This window comes from Mustela nivalis (genome assembly GCF_964662115.1).
Source record: "Mustela nivalis genome assembly, chromosome: 7".
In the NCBI taxonomy this organism is placed as follows: domain Eukaryota; kingdom Metazoa; phylum Chordata; class Mammalia; order Carnivora; family Mustelidae; genus Mustela; species Mustela nivalis.
The window spans coordinates 23,623,813-23,642,167 of record NC_139026.1 but is presented as its reverse complement, the minus strand read 5'-3'; the positions used below and the strand labels follow the sequence as shown (position 1 = coordinate 23,642,167).

At 34.3% G+C, this 18,355-nt stretch overlaps 1 protein-coding gene across 3 annotated transcripts in view; it reads right to left on the bottom strand.

Moving 5' to 3' along the window:
* The window catches only part of CDK17 (cyclin dependent kinase 17), a 110,522-nt gene that overhangs the window by 29,726 nt on the left and 62,441 nt on the right, over positions 1-18,355 (bottom strand). For all 3 annotated transcript variants that reach the window (XM_082739257.1, XM_082739259.1, XM_082739258.1), the window contains exons 2-3: positions 10,268-10,414; positions 4,143-4,307 (exon numbers count right to left, since the gene is read on the bottom strand). In XM_082739257.1, coding sequence (XP_082595383.1) covers positions 4,143-4,307; positions 10,268-10,385 — 283 coding nt within the window. In that variant the 5' untranslated portion in view covers positions 10,386-10,414. The remainder of the gene's footprint in view (positions 1-4,142; positions 4,308-10,267; positions 10,415-18,355) is intronic.

Sequence of the window (18,355 nt, the reverse complement as noted above, 5' to 3'; positions counted from 1 at the left end):
ATTATAACTTACTATATCACATAATTTATTATCACTACAAATAAGATATAAGACAGCCAACACATAAAATCATAACAAAGATTTTTACATTCTGGTTGCTCTGTGTAGGTAATAGATCCAAATGTAACTCAGATGTCTTGAAACACTAGTTAGAAATCTTTCACACTCTGATTATGAAAAACTATGCAAACAATTAACATCCAAGTTATTATCAAGAGCTGAATAATAAAATTACAGACTGGAAATACCACAAGGATTATTTAGTCAGTTCTCTCATTTTCCAGATCCTGGATCTAAGACTTGGAAACGTTAAATTATTTTTCAAAGGTTACACAGCCTAGAGGCAGAGCTAAAATAGAAACCTGGTCTTCTGCCTTTTATTTAGCTTAGTATTTTTTCTGTAAAATAATGTGCCACTGGGTCTACAGCCAAATGATCTACTTCTTTGAATATGCTTAAAAAAAAAAAAAAGTTTCAAAGCAGCTTCCCCTCTCCACAGTGTTAAAAATTTTAAAAAATCTTAAAAATTCAAAAATTATTTTCTAAATATCTATTTAATTACAGAAATAAGTTTGTGATCCCCCAAAATCTGTTTGGAGGAAAAAAATACATTTAAATTACAATACAAAGTGGCATCATTCTTTTATTATTTTTATTATTATTAAAGATAAAAGTTAAACAGGAGTAGAGAGGAGGAAGATTAATTCCATCTGGTAATATTAAAAACAAACTTATATACTTGTATATACCTGCTCCATATTTGCATTTGTCAATCATCCTGTAATTCATCTAGCAAGAGTTGCATACCAGAAACAAATGCTAGATATCAAACACATCTCTCACCACAGTTCTCTTTATACAATTATTCATCCTCCAAAAAGTATCATATTGTTTCACGCTAGAGTGCTTTGACACAACACTTTCCCCTCCTCTTTTATCCATAAGAGATGCCTTTCCCCAATTTACCAATTTGGTGAACTCAAACATATTTTTCAAAACTATGTTCATTTGTCATCATTCAGTGAAATCCTTTCTACTCTCAGACACAGATGACTATTGTGTCCACACTTACCACATCCACTGCACTGAAGTGCATTTTTTGGTTTCAGATGATTTTCTACCAAGTTATGAGATCCTTGGAGGCAAGATTTAGCTTATTCACTTTTATATTCCCCAAAATGAAAAAAGGTTTTAGAAGGTGATCAATAAATAATACAATAATGAATATTAACTAAAAATCAAAGAATGCTCTAGATAACTGTACTTCTTCTTTCAACGAAATGTTGTATGAAATACCAGTATGTAAAACAAAACAGTATTTTATAATTACAAATATGTATTTTTAATGAATATATGCTTTATGAAAATGAGAACTGTTTAACAGAAAACTGAACTCAAGGATCTTATCAAATCAGTCTTAAAATTCCCATATTTTTGTTTTTTGTCTTCATAACCACTGTTTTTTTTTTTTAGAGAGAGAGAGTGCATGTGCATGAGTGGGGGGGGGGGGGTAGGGCGGGCAGAGGGAGAGGTAGAATCTTAGGCCGATTCCACACCCAGTGCAGAGCCCAACAGAGGGCTCGATCTCACAATCCTGAGATCATCACCTGAGCTGAAATCAAGTGAGATGTTGACCCAACTGAGCCACCCAGGCACTCCTTAATAACCCATTATTGAGAAAATTCTTACACAGATAAGCAGTTGCAAATATGATAGTTTATAATAGACTGATATGTAATTTAAGAATATATTCCAATTACATAAAGATCTCTGGAGAAATTTTACGTGAAGATTTGAACAAAAATTAACTTGGCAATAAAATGTAATGGTAACTGATTCCTAATTTGATGATATACAACACATATGAGTCCAAGTATTCTTTTCTATCACACTTTTAAAATGTTAAAGATAATTTAACCATGCCTTCTATTTCTGGGAGAATCTGAAATCTTCCTTCCTCAAGGAAATGTTGAGTAAAATGTAATAATATTTTAATATGGATAGCTGAGTTTGCAAGAATTTGTGCAAAATACCAAGGAAGAAAAGACAAAGAGAACTGAGAGTCAAAAGCTGTTATGCATAGACTGACTCTGTTATTCTCTCAGGGAGGGGTCGTAGTTCTTGGTAAGAAGGTGTCCAAGTTTAGCTGCCATACTGGGATAAAAGGGGAAGTGTCAGACGTCCAAGGTGCAAGTGCGAGTTTCCTAAAGAAAGGCATGAGACTCTCAAAGTACTAAAAGGGCAGACTTAAATCTGTTCTACTGCAAAAGGACTACAAAGGAGCATATGAACCTCAGACTATGAATAAATACTTGACTACCACCTGACTCAACCAAGAAATTGTTCATGTCATTAACGAACAAGTATAGTTCCAACATGAGTATCAGTATTTTCATTTCCATTAATAAAAGAAAAGTGAAACAATGAAGGCTTATGTCAAAATTTTACTCATTTGTCATGGTGTGAGCAACTTCTTTGCTGAATCAGGTAATAGTTTTTGAGTACTGAAAGAACATTTACTTCTCAGATGGCTCAATTTTGTGCCATTCACAACTGTAAAAACTACAGATACAACCAACACTTTCAATATTACTTTCTTAAATTCAGAACCAAAATCAGCAAATATGACCTATTTTTATATAGCTCCTAAGCTAAAAGTATTTTCTGTATCATTAAAGAGTTATTTTAAAAAGAAGAATATGCAACAGAGACCATATGTGGCCCACAAAACCTGAAAAATTTTACAATCTGGACCTTTGCAGAAAAGTATGCCAATCTAGACAACATAACAAGAAATCAAGTCCTGATCTGAAGTATTATCCAATTTCTGTAAGGTAAACACTCCCTTCATGGCCAACCTCAAGCTACAACATGACAACCACTGAGTATGGAGTCGGGAAGAAATGTATAAACCATTACATAAAATTTTGACTATTACAGATACAACAGAAATAACCCCAAAAGTAGAGGTATTAGTAAAGTGTACTATAATAATTTGGAAATAGTGACTTTTAAGGATTCACTACTTTTGTTTTTAATTAGTTTACTTAATTACAGGTTTTTAACATTTAAATTTTAATAATGGCTATATTTAACAACCAGCTTGCAAAATTCTTGAAAATTTAACAATCATCCCTCATGAACCACTGTGAGCCAACTCCAGCACACCATTCCATAGGGTTAAACCTATAGGGCTACATACATTTCCCCATAGGTGAAACCCCACTATAAATAAAAGCTCATATTCCCCAAATTAACAAAACACACGAGGAAATAACCTGCCACAGCAATGGAAGCAGATAAAGCAAGGACTAAAATAAAAACCTCAGAAACTTCACTAAATGTCAAGACTATAAAACCATTATTTTAAAATGATTTTAAAAACCACAATGTGATAGTAAGATGCTATCAAAAAAGACCAGAGAGATAAACAGAAACTTGCAGGTATGCATTTTTCCTAAATACTTAGAATGGAACAGTGACTTAAGAATAGCAACTCAGGGGACAATCATGTATATGAATCATTGCACTGGGCTATTGTACGGTGATAATCTGAAGTTACTATGGTATGACCCTAAATTAAGCACCATCTTGAGATGCCATTCATCTTGAAATCTGGCATCCATCTCCTAGGGGTTTTGTTTTCTTCCTGATGGACAGGTTTTAAAATATTACTCCTCTGTAGTGTCAATACTAGTACCCTTCTATAGCCTTCCATCTTTCTGCTGTCTCTGTTATTTTCAACTTGATCTTTATTTTACAAAAAGAAAAAAAATCAGATAATGAAGGCTGGATGACTTCCATACAACCATAACAATAGCGGCGTGCCTGGGTGACTCAGGCGTTTAAGCGTCTCCCTTCAGCTCAGGTCATGATCCCAGGGTTCTGGGATCAAGCTCTGCACTGGGTTCCCTGCCCAGCAGGAAGCTTGCTTCTCCCTCTCCACTCCCCCCTGCTTGTGTTCCTTCTCTCACTGTGTCTCTGTCAAATAAACAAATAAAATCTTTAAATAACAACAACAACAATAAAAAAAAAAACAATATCTTTAAATAACAACAACAATAAAAAAAAAAAAACAATAGCTACGTTCACTACATGACCTACAGTCAGAAAGTTTAAAAAAAAAAAGACCATTAAATTACCTAATCTGCTTCCATTTCTGGGCATTGCCATGAAGGATCCAAGGCTTCCTCCAATAACGCTATGTGGTCTCCGCAATGGGGGCTTCTTGAAGGACCCTGTGTACTGATGGAGGAAGGAATGCATACTGTGAGAGGTTGGAGGCCTGCCATTCTTCACAATAGGCTCTGTGGTCCACAGTATCCAAAATCATTCCATTAACAGCCCAAGATCCAGGATCACATGAGAAGGATTGAGAAAGCAAAACAGAAAACAAAAGGTTTATGAGATCAGTAACATTTAAGAATTCTTTGGCTATCTATACAAAGAACCAGAATTAAAATAATTTCCATGGAAAAATACTCAGAAAAAATGCTTTAATATTGAAATTGGTTTAATTACTTAAGTATCCACTTCTTTTATAACCAAAATTGGTTAGCATTCACAAAACACAGTCCATAGATTTTATCCATTTGCTTATTTTAATATATCCCAAGCTTGTTTCCAAACTACCCCCACATTTACTAACTGCTTCATATATGCCTTATAATTAGGCATGCTATAGAATATAAAGACACAGTCCTGATCTAAAGGCATTTATATCCTTCCCTTCTAGACATTCAAAAGATATGTCAGTTAATAGATAAACATAGAAGTACTTAAGCACATATCAATATAGAGGTTCTGAAATTTATTACCCAAAATGTGGGACTTTTAATATAGTTTTTTTAAAGAAATCACAGACTTATAAACAAGCAGAAACATTTACAAAATATATAATACTTAAAAGTTATTTAATTATAAATGGGAGAAATCCTGTTTTATAATGCTTATGAGGAATTTCACGATTGCTTTCCACCTCTAAAGAAGAGCTCTAATATAGGTTAAAGACATGATGAAGTCTTCTATGACAAATAATTAGCCTTTTGTATTATAATTGTGTTTTACTGGTAGTAGCTAAGGAATTTTAAAAGGAACTAGGCTTCTCTGAATATCTTTTCTCTTCTAAAAAAGAGCCAGCTCTTCTTCTGGAGCTGATCATCAGGAGCTGATCATCTGTAAAGCTTTATCAGACACCAAGAACAAGAAGATGAAGTGGCCTGCACCTCTACTGATAATGGCTGCATAAAAGAAGATGGGAAGAAGAGGATGGGGCCAAAGTGTCCTCAGGGCTCCGACAGAGCCCGGATTATCTAATTTGTGTAGAATACCAGACTGGAAAAAAGAAAAGTACTTAACTCATAATAGAGAACATGTGTCCAAAGCATCCCATGGCTTATACATTCCTTGGCAGTTGCTGCCTGATCAAGGATGTGGGGGATCTTAACTTAAGCCTAGTAAAATAACATATGATTTAATAATGAATGGGGAAAGGGCATCTGAAACAAATGCAAAAATTGAATATTCAGTGTAAGATACAAGCTAGAATATGTAAGAAAAAAATTTTCTCTTTCTAGGTTATAGTAGTTCATATCCGGAATCATAATAACATACAGAAATAATCTGTTTATAGACATATTTTAGTTGCTCTATAAAGTTATCCTAGGGATTAGAGCTTTACAGTCTTAAGGAATACAGGAGGAAAAAAAGGAGAGCATAAAAACATTCAATTATTAAGAGGACATTTATTTATTGTATGCCTACCATTCCAAGTCCTGGGCATTAACAAGTGAACACAACAAGCAAGCTACTACTCTCTAAGATTATAAGATATTATGGAGGGGAAACAAATAAGAAACTAATGAATAATAAAAACATCAGATATGATAGGTAATATACAAAAGAGGTGATAAAAAATAAAGGTGCAGCTATTTAACACTTGGATACTGAGTAAAGTTCTCTCTGTAGAAGTATTTTTAACAGAGACTGAAATGCAAGAAAGAGCCCATCTTGGGAAGATAGGTGATGGTGAGTTAAAAGATATTCCAGAAGATAAAGCTACTACAAAAGTAGACATATGGCAGGAGTTTGACTTGCTAGATCCTCAAACTTAAGCATGTTTCAGTATCACCCTCAGAGACTTGTTAAAATACAAGACTGCTGGGCTCTACCCCCAGACCTCCTGACTCAGTATATCTGACACAGAATCCAAAAATGTGCATCTCTAACAAATTCTCAGGTGACACTGATGTTGCTGGTCCAGGGATCAAACTCTGAAAACACTGTTAGAAGAACACAGAAAAGGCAAGTGTAGCTGTACTACATATATTTAGTGAGGTCAAAGAGATAAGCATGTTTGTATGTAACCATAAAAGTTCAAATTTTATTCTGAAATTGGAATCAGTTATGGTAGCTTTGAAACAGGCAGTAACATGATCCCATTCACGTTTTAAAAACATCATTCTGAGAGGTCAGGGATGGTGGGAGGTAGAGGTGGTATAACCATAAAGAGGTAGCATGAAAGGGATCTCTTTCTGATAATGGAATACTTCCTTCTCCTGACTGCAGTGATGGTTATACAAATCTACACTTGATAAAATGACAAAAACTATACTCACATTTATTCCAGTATTAATTTCATGGGTTTGATAATGGTCTACAGTTAAGAAAAATGTAACTAAGGGAGGAACTGAGAGAAGGGCACAAGGAACCTCTTGGTACCACATTTGCAACTTACTTTGTTAAAAGTAAGTTGTTTAAACTTTTAAATTTTTAAAATTTAAAAATTTTAAAAATCACTCTTGCTGCTGTTGGAGAACAGATGAGAGGGAATCAACAGAGGGGAAATGGAAGGAAGAGACTATTATAGTCTGGCCTGGCCTAGAATGGAGAGAAGTAGGCAAATTTAGGATATATTATAAAGATAGAACCAAATGGCTAGCAGAGATATGGCTGCAAAATTACTTTCATACATATTCTCCCATCCAGCTTTTAGTGAGGACCTATATTAAAAAACATCTATCTGAAGAAAAATTTTAAAGCTGCAATAGCTGGAAACACGTTATTAAGCATATAAATGACTATCATTAATAGTTTTAAAAAAATATTTACATAGTAAATACAAAGGAAAGTAGAATGGCAGAAAAGGGGAGAAGGGGGAAACAAAACAGTGAAGGAGAGAGAAAAATCAAGGATAATTCTGATTTTTAAATTTTAAGTGGTTTAGGTTAAATGAAGGAAGTTGGAAAAGAAGCCGATTTGGGGAGAAGGAAATCAAGAATTATGGTTTGGTAGTATTAAGTTTGACTCTTATTAAACACCTATGTGGAGAAGTCAACTAATATCTGGATATGAATCTAGAGATCCAGACAAAAGTCCAGACTAGAAGTATAGATTTAAAGTAGTCAGTATACACATATTATCAGAAATCATGGGACTGAACAACGTCAGCCCAAGGAGAGTGTACAGAAAGAAGGGGTCCATGAATCATAAAATATCCCAACATTTCAAGAGTATGACAGCAATGAACTGGGCAATTCATGAAGATAATATGTTGCATTTTAAAAAATAGAAATTTTTAAGACATCAGGCTAAGTGAAAGAAGTCAGACACAAAAAGACAAATATTGTATGATTCCACTTATATGAGGTACCTTGAACAGGCAAATTCACAGAGACAAAAAGTAGAATGTTGTTACCAGGGACTGAGGGAAGGAGAGAACAGAGCTATTATTTAATGGGTATAGAGTTTCAGTTTGGAATGATGAAAAAGTTCTGGGGATAGATGGTGGAGATACCCACATTGCATAATAACGTGAATGTACTTAATGCCACTAAAACCAGAAACTTTGAAATGGTTAAAATAGTAAATTACACATTATGTATAATTTAACATAATTTTTTAAAGTAATGGAAATCTATATGAAAAACAGCAGATCTTTCTTATTCTACAAAGTAGTTAGTTCAAAGTAAGACTTCCCAATGATTTTTTAACATCATAACATGTCAATCACTATGGTTTTATGCATCTTATTCATTTGGATCTTCTGATTATGGGAACTACTCTGAGCAGGAACATACAATTTAGTAGCCCATCCTGTACTCTTCGTCATTCCCTACTCCTAATCCTGCTCTTACAAACACTATTAATATCAGATCCTAATCAGACCCTATACACATCCATAGTCTGTGCTTTCAACCTCATCCTTTCATGGACCTCTGCTATTTGTAGCAGGTAGGTACTACTGAGAATTTATATGTCATCCACTATTGTAAAAAAACTGTCACTGCTATCATGCATCAGATCAGAAGAAAGGAAACAACCTGGGAGTACAACAAAGCTTCATAATATCCATCAATTGGGTTTGTTGACTCTAAACATCGTAATAAATTGACCCAGTGCACAGACTGAGTAATAAAGAAAAGAAACTGGACTATCTGGAAAACTACATTTCAAGCTTTGTTTGCCTTTTAAGGTTTCTTCAGATTCTAAATAATCATGAGAAGCAACATTCTGTTAAGTTTTATTATACTTCCTAATAACATTAAGATGCAGTTTTCTTAGTTGAAGAAATTCAGTTGTCAAAAAAAGTAATTTTTGTTGTAGCTGCAGTTGAAAGCCCCAAATAGTATATATAAAATAAAACTTTTTTTTAGTGTAACTATGATTTATTTCCCATCTCATATTTAAATTGTCACCTATTCCCCTCATCAAATTCAGTAATTTTAATATATCTTCTCATCAGAGTAAGGTTAACTACTTAGACAAGATCCTGAAATATCTTAACTTTCTATGGTATGTCTAAAATACTATTAAGACATTCATTGGTGTGGCTGGGTGGCTCAGGTTAGGCATCCCACTCTTGATTTTTAGTTCAGGTCACGATCTCAGGGCAATGAGACTGAACCCCATAGATTCATTCTCTCTTCCTCTCCTTCTGCCACTCCCCACACCTTCTCTTAAAAACAAACAAACAAAAACCAAAACAAAAAAACCCCAAAGGGCTTAATAAAAATAACAAGAATTCAAAGGGGGTTTGAAGGAGAATTAAGGATTTTGCTCCTGGTACAAAAAGTAAGACATAAAACTGTCTTTTGAGTTTTGACCCGAATGCAAGATGTGTCTGCCTCCTACATGTAAGTTATATCCAAATTATTATTATTAAATTTTCTACTGAACTCATCATCTATTTCTCCTCTCCCCTATTACAACTAGCCAGACAGACTTGAGTAAATAATGATCCTCTGAGAAAAGAGATAAACTGAGGCTTGAGTAAGATAACTTACTTACTCAGTCAGTCATACAACTAATGAGGGTGTAAGTGTATTAGTGTATCCCAAATTCTAATCCATGCCTTCTAACTTAAAGTCTAGAGCCCTTTACATTGTATCTTTCCCTCTCTCACAACAAAGACATCTACATTCAACAGAAATGGGTAGGGGTATTCATTCATGTTTTCACCCACAGCCACAAATTTCTAACAGAAGAATTTCAGGTACAGGCAAGAAAGGCTTGCCAGAGAATGAGTACTTCATGACATACTGGCAGTCATTCCTGTAACTCCTTCCTTGTTATTAGTAGGACATCCCTAGGGTTATTTCAGTTTTGAATATGCAGCCTTGTTCTATAAATTTCATCAGGATTTTACATTTTAATCCACTCAATCAAAGAAGCTTTCATTTTATATCAACATCTGTGTACTACTACAGAACTGCCAAACATGTGAAATGTTGTATGTCGATCTACTATTAAGTGTGCTAAATATTATGGATAGACCCTGTAGTAAATATAAAATAAAGAGAGTAAGATTCACTCACGTCATGAACCTTGTCTTCTATGGTCCACATGCATATACAATGTTAGAAAGCTACAATGAAGCCTCAAACAGGAATTTCACAAACTTACACTTTTAAGCTGTATTAACTTAGGTTAACTTAAAAATAGTTATTTAACAACCAGGATAATATTATAGAAATTATTCATTTAAGAGGCAATAAAAAACAGAAAGATAAACAGGATAGGAGAATCCATAAGGGTTAGAGACTAGGTATAGTAACACTCCTGGAGTAAAAATGAAACACTCCAATAAGTAAGTAAGCAAAAGTCACAGTCTTCTGTTTCCTAAGTGAACCAAAGAACAAGACAAAGAAACAAACAAAAGGAGCTATTAGGAACTTATCGGAAAAGTAAATTCACATTCAATTTATAAAGTAATTAAAAGGGGGAAGCATCTCTCCTTCCCTCCCCTTCCCAGCCCCCAAATACTTACCATTATCCTTGCTACTGTTTTCTTCAATAGTCATTTGTTCCGCCAATTCAGACAATGATTCATCAATAGTCTGGCTTCCTCGAAGAGTGAGGGATAGCCTTCTCTTAAATTTTTTCATCCTATCAACTGAATGTGACTTGAAATATCCTAAAAGAACAGAACAGAATGAAAACAAAATTAAAGCTCTTAAATATTTTAAAGCTTAAGAAAAATGTCATTCTGAGTTTACTGAGAATCTCCCAACCAGGAATATAAAAAGAAATTCTCATGCCCACCAATCACCACAAAATCTAACCCCGTCAAGATCTAGTCACTTTGATTAATGCTATTTTTATGCCATATCACCAGTAGAGCAGGGGATTTTACAAAACTAAATTAAAATGCAACTGAATTTAGAAGGATTAGAAATTTTCCTAAAATGTGTTTTTTAAAAACTAATATAGTTAAAATATCAGTACTATTTTGATGCATAGGTCCCATCATTATAAATGTCAACCATTACATTGGAAGCAGTGTTATCTTTATATATAAATGGGGGAATAGGAGAAGTGAAAGGGGCTGGAAAGAGAATAAAGAATGATGTTTGACACTTTATTAAATAGCTCCAACAGGAATTTTCTTTTTAAGTTCTTATTTAACCAATATATTGCATTTTTGTCCCCCCCCCCGAACCTCTCTTCCTGTTATCCTAACAATGCCAAGTTTTAGAAGGAAGAATGAAAGCCAAATTCATAGCTCTAAATGCATACCCAGTACTATATACACTTTCATAGCACTTAATTCACTTAGTTTTCTTAACTCTGAAGAGAAGACTATAGCAGCTACAATATCCAATTTTCACAAATAAACTAATAACTTCAAAAAAGTTCCCTGGCTGAAGTCAAATGGATAATAAATAATAGAACTGAGATTTAAAACTAGGATTATCTTTTCCTCTACAATTTAACCTCTCTGGAATTAGGACATAAAATATAGTTGGGGGGAAAAAAAGCTTTTTTTTTTTCTTAGTGGTACATACAGCAATGGTATGATTCATAGTAGAGTCTCAAATAAAATCAAACAAGGGATTTACTGCCAAAACAAATTCCTCAGTAATTTACTTGTAACTTCTTTTCTAATTCACTATTTCTTACTTGGGATAAGGAACTTTACCAGATTACAAACATAATATAACCATTAGCCCAACTAAAAGTATGAGCCTTTTAACTCCCCTATACTAAATACATGTTTTACCATCCAGCTCTGGGCATCTACTTTGAATCTCTAAGTATTTTGCTTATTTTCTCACTCTAAGGTCTACAGAAATAGCTAAATATGCTAAACAAGTAAACTCTACATAAGGTATTATATGAATAAGTTTTATTGGCTCTAAGCCTGAGGAGAGGGTACGGAGTAGAAATTTTTAAGTGACAATATTATATTTTACCAACTTCTATTTACATACATATTAAAAAAATTCATAACAAAAAAATTTTAAAAACCACACACACTAAAATAGCAATAGTGTAGTATAACTACACTCTAATAAGGACTCTTTTTATCCTTAAGCACTAACACAACTGCTATTTTTTGGTGAGATACTGAAAAACCCCTCTTTCTTAGAAAAGGACAAATCCATGGTACTGAGTATGATATACTAAGTTATCTTCCAGTTGACTTATCCTCTTTTTAACTGACTCTAATCAAGTTAAAACTATCTATAGTTACTAGATTTTTCAGTTCTAGAATTTCTATTTGATTCTTTTCTATAGATTCCTGTTCTATAGTTACATTCTCCATCTTGCTATCTATTTTTGTGGATAGATTTTCATACTCTAAAGCTCTTGTCTGTAATGTGTAGTCTGCATAACCTATTTCTAATGTTGACTTATCTCTGTTGGTCTTGTGTATGCCTAGTAATTTTTAATTGAATGTTACACACTGTATGTAATAACTGCATGAAAATATGTATGAAAAAGTCTAGAGGCTCTAGATTATGTTACCTTCTTCCAGAGATTATTCAATTTTTTTCTAACAAGCAGTCAGAGTAGGAGCAGATCACCTTAATCCAACCAAGGAATGAGCTGGCATGAGACTGGGTTTCAAACACCATTAATACTGGTCTACCTCTGATTTGTTCCCACTCTTAGTGTGCCCCCTTCAAAGGATTCCAGCTACAACCCTAGGGCTAGAACAACAAAAACAAAAAACTATTGAAAGCTCCACTCAACTTCCTCAGTTGCTTTTTGTTTATCCCTTCTACAAAGTTCAGCTTTCATTATCTTACCCAAAATAACTTAGTTAGAAAACACCTCAAGAGGGAAACCAGCCCAGAATATATCTCCCTTCCCTCCTGAATCTTAACTCCTTAAGGTGTGACTAACTTCAAAGCATGACAATGCCTTCAAACTCATTTTTTCCCTATATGTCAAATAGTTCTCTGCAGGGTATGTCATTTAATACAAGTTGCTCTGTAATAGGCAAAAATGGAAGTGCAGGTGTGGATTAAAAGAGAGAATATATTTGTGACAGCACCATACTGTTCTGATTATTACAGCTTTGTAGTAGATCTTTAAATCTGTAATTGTTTTACCTCCAGCACTGTCCTTCTTTCTCAAGACAGCTATTGCTATTAAGGGTTTTTCGTGGCTCCATACAAATTTTACAATTATTTGTTTTAATTCTATAACAAAATGGTGTTGGTATTTGGATAGGCATTGCACTGAATCTGTAGACTACTCTGGGTAGTATGAATATTTTAACAATAGCAATTCTTCTAATCGATGAGTATGGAATATCTTTCCATTTATGTGTGCTACTGTCAATGTCTTTCATCAATGTCTTACAATTTTCTGGGAACAGGGTTTTCACTTCCTCGGTTAAGTTTAACCCCAGGTATTTTATTCTTTTTGGTGTATAGTATATGACTTACAATAGCCAAGACCTGAAAGCAGCCTAAGTGTCCATCAATAGATGAATGGATAAAGAGGATGTGGTGTGGAATATTACATAGCCATAAAAAGGACACAATCTTTCCATTTGCAAGAACAATGGATAGACTTAGAGGGTATTATGGTAAGTGAAATTAGTCAGAGAAAGATGAATGCTGTTTAACTTCACTTATATGTAGAATCTAAAAAAAAAAAAATGCATAAACAAACAAAAAGCAGAATCAGACCTACAACTACAGGGAATAAAAATGGATAGTTACCAGAGGAGTGGGAGCAGTGTGTGCAAAATGGGTGAAGGAAAGATGATGATACAGATTTCTAGTCATAGAATAAGGTTGTATGGTGACAGATGGTAGCTATACTTGTGGTGAGCATAACATATCACAGAGATACTGAATCACTATGTTGTACATGTGAACCTAATATTGTGTGTCAACTATACTCCAATTAAATTTTTAATAAAAAATAAAATAGATAATATATGTAATCACCAAGCAAGGTGAATTTATAGGAGACAATCAGTAAAACGTAAGAGTTGATTCCAACTAAGAAAACTATTACTGTAGGGCTGTCCTACATGCTAGATTCTTTACTTCTCAGTCAGCCCTTACACAGTTCACCTTGTTAATAATTCATGCCATTCGTTTAAAGCACATTAGATATTTAAAATAAACTGAACTATGGACAATCTCATCTACCCTTTTGTCACTGTAAGAATTTATACTAGAGACACTCTCCTTTGTAAGGATCCAGATCACCCTGCCTAGTAAAGAAGTACTCTATAAGCTTGGTGCAGCGTTGGGGGCAAAAAACACAAACTTTGCGCCTTCCAAAGAAAAGACGTAACTGTGACTGACTTCCTGAGAAATAACTTCGAACCCTTGGAATACACTGCCTGGTAAGTCTCTTTGTTTGCCTAAGATCTTGGGCCACACCAGGCAATTCATGTTAACAATGTAAATTATGGTAAATGTCTGCTTTTGTTATGCCTGGGGTTTGAGTCACACTATCAGATGGACCTTGGAGAAGAAGGATAAGGGAAGCTGGTGGAGACAGGGTAGCTAAGATAGTCACATGGGTACTTCCATGCCTCTGTGACTCATCCCCAGTGAAAATCCAGGACACTAAGACTTAGGTAAGCTTCCCTGGTAGACAACACCTTGCACATGTTGTCATACAAGGTAGCTGGAAAAAGGAAGCCGTTTCCATATAACTCTACTAGGAGAGGATAACTAAAAACTTGTACCTGGTTTCCCTTGGACTCCACCCTACACATGCTTTTCCCTTTGCTGATTTTAATCTATATCTTTTCACTTTAATAAGTCACAATCATGAGTTTTTTCCCTCTGCTTTTGTCTGATTTCTGTATCCTCCTAGCAAATCACCAAGCCTAAGGATGGTCTTAGGAACCCCCAACGCACACTCCTTCAAGAAATCTGTATGCCCAAACAAAAACTCTTAAGAGCTGATAGCTCACCACTACCAAGTTTTCAATTCCAATCTTCTCATAGTGGCATAATCACCGACGTCTATTGAACTATACAGACATCACCACTTTTGAATCTTGCACATCATTTCTAAAAGTTTGTGCCTCTTGTTTCAGATGACAAATGACTAAACAACAAACTACAACAAAAATGGTATTACAGAATTAATTCACATAATATAGTAACATCCCATTCTGACCATTTGAGAAGTGGCCATTCAAACTGACTTATACTATAAATATAAAATACAAACTAGATTGTTGAATATGCAGTATTTTAAAATACAAAAAGTACTCAGGGAAGCCTGCGTGGCTTTGTCGTTTAAGCATCTGCCTCAGGATCCCAAGGTCCTGAGACTTGAGTTCTGCATCAGGTACTTTGCTCAGTGGAGAGCCTGCTTCTCCTGCTGCCTGCTGCTCCCTCTGCTCGTGCTCACTCTTTCCCTCTCTGACAAATAAATAAAACCTTTAAAAAAATTCGTTTCTAAATACTCAGTATTTTAGAAGAACGTAAAAATAACTCATTAATTGTTGTATAGATAACATTAAAAAATCCCAGACATATCTGCTTATGTAAAATGTATTACTAAAATTAACTCTTTTTTAAAAAATATTTTTAAATTAAGTATGGAATCCACATATTTCTGTTGGACAATGCTGGTATAGAGCACTTAATTGATCTTGGTAGTTCTAAGTGGGTACAATGTAAAAAAGGAGTCACATAACTTTTAATCTTTTCTTCATAAAATGCATTTGAACAATATATCAAGGGACATTCTATTTTTATAACTCAGAATATTTTCTATCAAAATAATTCTGGTCTATAAAATAACTTTAAGTATTTTCTATCCTATCAGCAGTAAGAAAGCCATTTCAAGTTCATATTAGCAAGAGAAATAAAGTTTAAATCCTATTACAAAATTTTCAAAAGCCATGTCCTCAAATGCAGATCCTTTTTTTAATCAGCCACAGTATAACTGTAACATTTTAATTGAGTCAAAATGATCAGTAAAGACAGAAGTTAAAGAAGTTAAAGAATTTCACGGTCACAGTCTAGATCCGTATTAAAGAAAAAAATACTCCCAAATTCCATAGATTCCTCGACATTTCTAATTACCTTTAAGTAGAATTATACATGTCAACATTTTTCCTCCTTAGGTGAGGACAAAAACACATAAAATGCTACAATAAAAACACCCTTTAAGAAGTAACAATTACTGGGACGCCTGGGTGGCTCAGTCGATTGGGTGCCTGCCTTCAGGTCAGGTCATGATCCCAGGGTCCTGGGATCAAGCCCCGAATTGGGCTCCCTGCTCAATGGGGAGTCTGCTTCTCCCTCTGACTGCTCTGCCTGCTGCTCCCCCTACCTATGCTTTCTCTCTGGCAAATAAAAATAAAATCTATTAAAAAAAAAAATTAGGGGCGCCTGGCTGGCTCAGGGAGTTAAGGCCTCTCTGCCTTTTGCTCGGGTCATGATCTTAGGGTCCTGGGATTGAGACCCATGTCGGGCTCTCTGCTTGGCGGGGAGCCTGCTTCCCCTCTCTCTCGCTGCCTGCCTCTCTGCCTACTTGTGATCTCTGTCTGTCAAATGAATAAATAAAATCTTTAAAAAAAAAAAATTAATGAGATGCCTGGGTGGCTCTGCTGGTTAAGCTGCTGCCTTCAGCTTGGTGATGATCCCAGGGTCCTGGGATTGAGTTCCGCATCAGGCTCCTTGCTCGGCAGGGAGCCTGCTTCTCTCTCTCCCTTGCCTGCCACTATACCTACTTGCGCTCTTGCTCTCTCTCTCTCAAACACACACACACACCACACACACACACACACACACACACACACACACACACACAAATAAATAAATAAAATCTTTTTAAAAAAAATTTAGAATTAACAATTGTTTACATTACCTTTATGGTTGATTAATCTTACTGTAGTGTAATAAAGCAGCGCTGAATTACTGACTTCCTGAAATCTAAAATATTTTACCTAGCTTAGTAAAAACTTTTATTTGGGATTGTTGGGATCTTAACCTATCTTAATATTCCTGAAAATCACAGTATAAACAATGTGATTTATGGTAAATGCCTAAATTTTTAGTTTAATGTTTAATTCATGGCATTGAAAAAGCTATTTTCACCTCAAAAGTAAATGTACCATAATTTAAAATAAACCCTAAACAAAAACTCCACAACTGTTTCGCTATTTTAAAGACTTAACTACATAGTAAACCATTATAAATTCTCAAATTTCAGCATGTTAATCTTCCTGACTCTGACCCCCTTTATTCCTTTTTTTTACTCACTGCACTTACCATGTATACACATGTACACATATATACTGCATATATATATACACACACATATATATCCCATATATATACACACATATATATCCCCAAATATGTATATACGTATGTATGTGTGTACACAATGCAAAATGTTTATGCTTTTGTAGCTTTCAAAAATATCTCAAGCTTTTTGTTGTAGCTAGATCAAATTAAAAAGGTAAAAGGGCAACAAATGATATTCAGAATGATAGCATGTAACATGCTTTATACACAGATGTATATATACAGCTGAAAAAGCTTAATATCACTTTCCCACTACAAGTGCTTTAAAAAAACCTTCCTTTATCACTTGGTGCTAAACTGGATCTGGGACTGTCGGCTGTCAAATTAAAAAATTTTTTCAAAATTTTTTGGTTTTTGTTTATTGTGGAAATGTAACCATTCTGTTTACTTACAGAATACAGAAAACCATTCGGGAATGCCAACTCAGTTTTGTCCTAAGAATGGGAAACACACACATACACAGTTTTTTTTTTAAAGACAACAGCTATATAGCTGTAAACATTCCCAAACTAGATCCTCTACTATGCATATTTACCTGCAAAAATTGGTGTCAGATTGTGGCTCTTTTGGCATTTGTGGTAAGTTCTTCAGACGTAAATTTACCTTCTAAATCAAACTTCTCTAATATTAAAGGATTTATTAGAGTTGCAATTATCTGCTTAATGTCTTTGATATATTCTCAAAATAATTTCTTATTAAAACTACAGAAAAATTTGAGGAGAAAGCTGAAGATTGTTTATAAAATGCCTAAATTACTTTTCTTTAGGTAAGGAAACAAAATTTACATGCAAAATACTTGGGAGCATTTAAAGTTTGGATTAAAATCCAATCTTTCCCCCCTCTCTGCCTGATTCTCTACTTGTGATCTCTCTCTCTGTTAAATAAATAAATCTTTAAAATAAAATCCAATCTTAAAAAGGCAGATCAAAGTTCTAAAGTATCAAGTAGAGTAGCAGGACTTCACAATAAAGACAGTTTTGTTTATTTCTTTATAACATTTTCTGTAGGGACTATGGCTTTAAAATAAACCTGTTGTAAATGAGGTAAATTCATTCAGTGGTTTATAAGCAAATTTTTTATTATCTTTCCCTCAACAATCATAATGAACATCTAATGCTTTCTAGGAATGTAAGCTAACCACTCGGTGAAGAATAACTAACATTTAAAAATTAAGTTTTTTCAGTAGAGACACAAATTTCTTATTTACATACAACAAAGTTATTATACAAAACACCAACAGAGCACTGAAATAAAAGTTCCATAATGCTTATAGGAATGTTCCCTCCAAACACTTAAGTATCTTAATCCTTTATGTGTTAAAATCT